Source organism: Henckelia pumila, chromosome 4, assembly GCF_033568475.1.
Source record: "Henckelia pumila isolate YLH828 chromosome 4, ASM3356847v2, whole genome shotgun sequence".
In the NCBI taxonomy this organism is placed as follows: domain Eukaryota; kingdom Viridiplantae; phylum Streptophyta; class Magnoliopsida; order Lamiales; family Gesneriaceae; genus Henckelia; species Henckelia pumila.
In genome coordinates, this window is record NC_133123.1 from 137,169,008 (window position 1) to 137,176,034 (window position 7,027).

Consider the following 7,027-nt stretch of genomic DNA (forward strand, 5'->3'; position numbering starts at 1 on the left):
TCCAATCCTCATATTTCCCATGGCTAGCTTTCGGTAAAAACCTAGCTCGGCCATTGTTATTTCAGTGAGAATGGAGAAACGAGGCTCGGGCTCGGTCTCACGGGAGCTGCAATGCGTGGGGAGACTGGAAATCGCGAGGCCCAAGCCCGCGGGCTTTCTGTGTGGATCCATACCTGTGACCACCGATGAATTTCATGATGTCTCCTCGGTCGCCCTTGTTCCTTCTATCCATACGTATGTATACGGCGGAATCAACGGAACTTCGTGACTGCGATTTTTTTATTTTATGTGTGGTGTGCTCCCATCTTGAAAATACTAGCTAAAAAAGTTTTATCTGTATAATTCAAATCCAAGTGCTCGAATTTCTATTTTGTCTCGGTAACTTATAATTTAGCTAAATCGTCATTTTTTATTCGATTGATTAACTATCAGAATTCGTTGTTCTGAAATTGGAGCAGAACGAGTGTTTCTCAACGAGTAAACTGAGAGTATATCGTGGCATTTCTGTGGGAATCCAAAATTTGGTAAATCTTAGTAGCAGAAGCAGTTGATATGCATTTTCTTTTGTCTGGAGCTTTAATGGTGGTTGTTATTGTGCTTTCTTTCTCCCGTATATTTTAGTGTGTTTGTGTGCATCTGATGATTATGCTTTCAAAGATTTGGTCTCGACACCTTTTACATATATATATTTTTTTCTAATTTGGATATCAGTGTGTATATAACCTTGAATAGTGTTAGGCATTTGGGATTCCTTTGTTAAAAAAGATTAATTTTACCGTGTAACTAGTGGGGATCGTCTATGAGTCACATTTTGTTTTTTATTGGCATTTCATATTTAGGGTAGAGGCTCCAAGGTATCAGATGATTCCTACAGAAACGGATCTGAATGCACTTCCTTTACTTTCAAGTATTCCAGATAGAGTACTCCCGATTGCAGCTGCACAGTCGAGGACAAGCAATGGTATTTTTTTCACTTGCATGATCATTGTCATTTAAGACTTTACCCCTTTTTCTCTGCTGGAGCAAGACAATTTAAAATAAATGGACGCATGCTGGTGGATGACTATTGCTGCATGTTGATATTTATCATATCTGTTATGTGCATGTTGTCTCGCATCATATATGAAGTATTTGGTTTTTCTCATCAGAATGCTTCCTGAACTAAAACTGATTTTTCCACAACCCAGCCATTTCAGGAGGGCAACATAAACATAGTGCAGAATGTTTTATTCCCTCATTTTCTTATGTATATTGTTGCTAGATAATCTAGTTTATTTATTGTATCCTGATAGAACCTCAATTTCCCCCCTTTAGTTTTTGCATCAGCACTTTCAACGTGATTGAATTTGATAAACTCTAGTCAATCATTGAAAACCTTTATTCGCCAACTGCTAATTCTTCACTAATACTGTGAATATAATTGATTTCTGAGACTTGTGCAAAGACCTCCAGGTTTAAGGGATAGCCTTTATACAACCTTCTGGAATTTTTGGTTGTTTTCTGAGAGCGGAGTAACCAGTAGATAAGCGAATCCTCTATAGGTAATAGTCTCTTGAAAATATTTATATTTGTGCTACTGCTGGCAGATTCAAAGTGGCAAGATGAGCCAATTGTGTCAAGTCTTGTGAGGAAAGGTGAAGCACTTGCCGTGTCTGGTTTGGTTGAGTATGGAGATGAGATTGATGTAATCGCCCCGACTGATATATTAAAACAAATATTTAAGATACCATACTCCAAGGCTCGAGTGTCAATAGCAGTTCACCGTGTTGGACAGACGCTTATCCTGAATGCTGGGTGAGCATCGTGGCAATTTGTAGTCTCTGTTTGTTGAATGCTTTTCTCAATGTTTTTTGGTGCAGGCCTGATGCTGAAGAGGGAGAAACACTTATTCGAAGACATAGTCATCAGCCAAAATGTGTAGATCAGTCATTGTTTCTGAATTTTGCTATGCATTCAGTAAGAATGGAGGCTTGTGATTGCCCACCTAGTCACAATTCTTCGTCAGATGAGAATTTTAGATCATCTAATTATCCTGATCGACACATGTCAAGTGATGGCTCACTTCGATCTTTGGACCATCTGGCACATGGACATACATCCTTAGGGAGTGATGGTATTCGAGGGAAAAGCTATGTCCGTAATCAGGACTTCAAGTCGGATGAAAAGGAAAAATCTTTTTGGGGGAAGAAGAATAAGAGGCATACAGATCTTGATGGTGTCAGTGAGGTCTCAGAAGTTAAAGAAAAGCCGAGGCACCCTGTGCAAGAATCTGAAAAGTACCGAAGAGCTGGTGAAGATGCATTTTTAAGGATGCTGTTTTGGCAGTTTCACAATTTCCGTATGCTTCTCGGTAGTGACTTGCTCATCTTTAGTAACGAAAAATACGCTGCCGTGAGCTTGCACTTGTGGGATGTGTCAAGGAAGGTGGGTGTTGAACATTGAAATGGGACTTCTTGTCACCTCATATTTGCACACACTCACTATATTTTGGTTATTGAAATTCCATTTGAATTCTATCAAGTGTACTTATTGAAGACATTTTCAGGTCACCCCATTAACCTGGCTTGAAGCTTGGCTTGACAACTTTATGGCCAGTGTTCCAGAATTGGCCATTTGCTATCATCAGGATGGTGTTGTTCAAGGTTACGAACTACTGAAAACGGATGATATTTTTCTTCTAAAGGGTGTCTCTGATGATGGAACTCCAGCTTTCCAGCCCCATGTCGTCCAACAGAACGGACTTTCTGTTTTGAGGTTTCTTGAGGAAAACTGCAAACAAGATCCTGGTTCTTACTGGGTACAATTTTTTATTTATAATGTCTTCTTAAACTTTGTGATATTGGTTGTACATTCATTTCATTGCTTTGCTATCAAATTGCAGCTTTGTAAAAGTGCTGGAGAAGATGTCATCCAACTGTTTGATCTGTCTGTCCTTCCCCAAACACATGGTACTGATCGTTGTCATGATAGCGCCGGTTCTCTGCCATCTTTATTATACAGAGGGAGAAGTGATTCAATACTCTCATTGGGAACTCTACTGTACAGAATCGCACATAGACTTTCACTCTCTATGGTGATACAAATTTTATGATCAATTTACTTTTTCTGTCTCCTTTCCGCTACTAAACTGACTTTTTTTTAGCAGTCTCCTGATAACAGGGCGAGGTGCTATAGGTTTTTCAAAAAATGTCTCAGTTTCCTGGATGAGCCAAATCATCTAGTATGTTTCCAGTAAAGCTGAGTTAATAGATTCTATGTATTCACTTGTGTGTTAAATTAAGTTAGAAACCCGTTGTGATTGTTTTGAGTGTGGTGACCAGGTTGTACGTGCACTTGCGCACGAACAATTTGCTAGGCTCCTCTTAAGTTATGATGAAGATTTGGAGTTGACATCTGAAATGTTCCCGGGTGAGCCTGAAGTTACCATTGCCAACGCCGAAGAAGAATCCTTTGTCTTGATAAATGGGCTGTCTGCTACAAGTGTCCAAAGTATGGTTAATCCCCCTGTTAAAGAAGTTGAACCACCTGAAAATGCACTACATCTGCAAAATTTCGTAAGAGAAAATTCAACTGAGATATCATCCAGTGAGAACATATATTCATTCGAAAACGGAGTAGTATCGGGTGCTGGAGTGGCAGATGAGAAACAGTCCGTTGGTGGAAACACTGAATTTGTGGTCTCTAATATTTCTAAAACCTCTGGTGATGTGGTGGAGACTGCTTCTGATCCATTATCCTCCAAGCTGGCTGCAATACATCATGTCTCTCAAGCCATCAAATCTCTCCGATGGACTCGTCAGCTGCAAACTGCCAGACCTGAACTGAATATTGAAAATGTATTTGAGGATGATCTACCTTCGTCAATGGACTTTTCTGTTTGTGCCTGCGGGGACTCTGACTGTATTGAAGTTTGTGATATTCGTGAGTGGCTCCCTACATCAAAAATAGATGATAAACTGTTAAGACTTGTCCTTTTGCTTGGAGAATCCTATTTGGCCCTCGGCCAGGCTTATAAGGATGCTGGCCAGCTGTGTCAAACCTTGAAGGTTGTAGAATTGGCTTGTTTAATTTATGGATCAATGCCACAAGACACGAGATTTATCTCTTCCATGGTTTGTAGCTCGGCAACGCTGCCAGAAATTAAAGGTAGAAGTGAAAATATGAAGTCTTTCATGGGTGACTTTTGTTTGACCTTTGATGGCTTATCTTCTAATTACCTCTTCTGGTCCAAGGCTTGGACTCTTGTTGGGGATGTGTTTGTCGAGTTTTACTTGATGAAAGGACAAGAAACCTCAAGGCAGGCAGAAAGGAAACACAGCACGAAGGACTTGAAAATGTCATCCGAAGTATTAAAGGAGGTTGAAAGGCTGAAGAAGAAAATGAGTCAATATAATCAGAATTGTAGTTCCTGTTCTTTGATAAATTGCAGCTGTCGGAGTGACAGGGCCAGTAGTGGGAGCAGTGCTAGCAGCAGCACCAGAGATAGACGGTCATCGGGTTATGGCAGAAAGCAGAGTAAAATATCACAAGGCAGCCCCAATTTACAAGTTGGCAAATACGGTGATGATATTAAAAAATTGGACCAGAACAACTCTTTTAAAAGCGAAAATTTGAAGCGCCACAAAAATGATCCAAGGAATGAAACATGTAGGATTTTAGATGGTATGAAGGAAATAAACTTGGAAGCGACCAGATCTGAAAGAGAAATGGGTTCAGTGGAGAAGGTTAATGAAGGGTCAGTGCAAAAAGATGGTTCATCGGAGACCTCCATTAAAGGAGAGCATGCTGCAAAACGTGGCGGTATATTTAAATACCTGAGGGGTTCAATATTTGGAGATGTAGATTCTACTCTCTCTGTTACCCTGAACTGCTATGAAGAAGCTGGAAAAGCTATGGAAGGACTTCCTGCGAGTTCAGCTGAACTACAATCTGTAGTTAAGAAGAAAGGATGGGTGTGCAATGAACTTGGACGAATCAGGATAGAAAGGAAAGATCTGGGCAAAGCTGAAACTGCTTTTCTCAAAGCAATTGATGCGTTTAGACAAGTTGAGGACCACATCAATATCATCTTGATCAACTGCAATTTAGGTCATGGACGCCGCTCCTTAGCAGAAGATATGGTGTCAAGGATTGAAAGTCTCAAGAAACACACTAGATTCCGAAGTGCATATTTGCATGCCCTTGATACCGCCAAATTACAATACAGTGAAGCACTAAGGTATTATGGTGCCGCAAAAACAGAACTAACTACAATTGCTGAAAAAACTAGTCCTGTCTCCACCGGTTTGAAGAATGAAGTGAGCACGCAGCTTGCCCATACATATCTGAAGCTTGGCATGCTATTGGCCAGAGAAAATACTGTTGGCGAGCTTTATGAAAATTATGTGCTAGAAGATTACACTAGTTCTTCTCCGATACAAACTCAGAGAGAGCATAGGAAACATGAAATATCGGCAAATGATGCAATCAGGGAAGCTTTGTCGCTATACGAATCACTGGGTGACTTGCGAAGACAAGAGACTGCATATGCTCACTTTCAACTGGCTTGTTATCAAAGAGATTGTTGCTTGAGGTTTTTAGAGTCGGATCAAATGAACAATTTTGCAAAAGGTGAAAACAGTGTAGTTCAAAAGGTAAAGCAGTATGCTTCCCTGGCCGAAAGGAATTGGCAGAAGTCCATGGATTTCTACGGGCCAAAAACACACCCTGTAATGTATCTGACTATTCTTATTGATATGTCAGCTTTGTCGTCAAGCCTCTCAGATTACCTTCACTCTACTTCGGTATGTTTATGGGTTCTTTTCTTCTCATCTCCTCCAGTTTGAACTTATCTTTTCATTCCTTTTTAATTTTTTATTTATTATACATGATTCATCAACTCCTCTTATTTGGAAATATAGTATACTATCAATTATCATGATAGACCATCACAAGAAGATACTGTATTAGTGACTAAATCAATTTCTGACCAATTGGTGATCTAATGTTTTATCCCGTGCCAAGTAAAAAATTGCACCATTTGTTCATGAATGAAACCTGTCTTGGATTTGATGTTTGAATAAATTTTCAGCTGTTTCGAAACCTTTTTCTTAGTGTTTACTCAAAGAAACAGCTTTCTTGCATGTGCTTCTTAGTCATGTGATGTACTATACTGATTTGTTTGGTTCGTGTACCAGCTGCTTGACTCTGCTCTAACTCGGCTGCTTGAAGGGCACCATCTATCTGAAGAAGCATCACCATCACTAAATGACCAAAATCCAGAGGTTTGTGCTAAATTTTGGAGTCAGCTGCAAATGTTGTTGAAGAGTATGTTAGCCGCATCACGGCCCACCAAAACAAACAAATTTCCATCCAACATTCAGCAATCTCCATCTGGTAAATCTTCAGATGCTAAAAAGCTCTCTGAGCTATATAGAATGTCATTGAAGTCCGCTGATTTTCGCCAGTTGTCAACGATGCATAGGTTGTGGACATCATAACTTCAATTGTTCATCCCAGACAATGGGATAGTTATCATCAATATTGTGAACCACCAACATGATTACTTCGTTGGAAAATGTAGGAACTGGTTCATCCATGTAGCGAAGTCCAATATAGTTCAGAACTAAAAATTGTGAGATACTTGTAAGTTGTATATTTCTACGTGCATATCTATTTCTACTATAAAAGTATGAATGATTGACAAAGTTTTTCATTGTGAATTTATAACTTTGCCCTCAAATTGTATATGGATCAAAAAATATGTGTGGGCAATAATGGAAAAATGAGGTAAAAAACAAGGGCAAAAAGGGATTAGAATTTTAGTCATTTTTAATGAAAAATTTATTGCATCAGCCATATGAGTAATGGAGGTGTATTTATTATCATTTATATTCAATTATCATCTCAAAATTAATTTTTTTATAGACAATGTGTAATATATAATATAAAATTTCACAAATAATATTTGGCCACAATATTTTTATATTTTTAAATATTTTACTTTTAATATGTTTGTTTGACACAAAAAAATTTTTAAGTTTAAATA

General features: G+C 38.9%; 1 protein-coding gene across 2 annotated transcripts; it reads left to right on the plus strand.

The window, feature by feature from the left end:
• LOC140863874 (uncharacterized) lies at positions 1-6,694 on the plus strand. 2 transcript variants are annotated; one of them, XM_073267640.1, is made up of 9 exons: positions 1-234; positions 840-961; positions 1,587-1,794; positions 1,860-2,424; positions 2,546-2,797; positions 2,882-3,073; positions 3,143-3,220; positions 3,321-5,783; positions 6,177-6,694. In XM_073267640.1, exons 1-9 carry the CDS (start codon positions 71-73, stop codon positions 6,477-6,479), a joined length of 4,347 nt encoding a protein of 1,448 aa, XP_073123741.1. In that variant the 5' UTR covers positions 1-70; the 3' UTR covers positions 6,480-6,694. The 2 variants fall into 2 exon arrangements, with proteins under 2 accessions (XP_073123741.1, XP_073123743.1); XM_073267642.1 differs by having other exon boundaries at positions 3,146-3,220; positions 6,177-6,693.
• Positions 6,695-7,027: the final 333 nt, after the last annotated feature.

Excerpts from the sequence above, each read along its gene's own strand:
- LOC140863874 (XM_073267640.1), top strand. The coding sequence starts at position 71 with ATGGAGAAACGAGGCTCGGGCTCGGTCTCACGGGAGCTGCAATGCGTG. Across the intron at positions 235-839 it reads CTTGTTCCTTCTATCCATAC|GGTAGAGGCTCCAAGGTATC; the intron begins GTATGTATACGG and ends TTTCATATTTAG. Across the intron at positions 3,221-3,320 it reads TGGATGAGCCAAATCATCTA|GTTGTACGTGCACTTGCGCA; the intron begins GTATGTTTCCAG and ends TGTGGTGACCAG.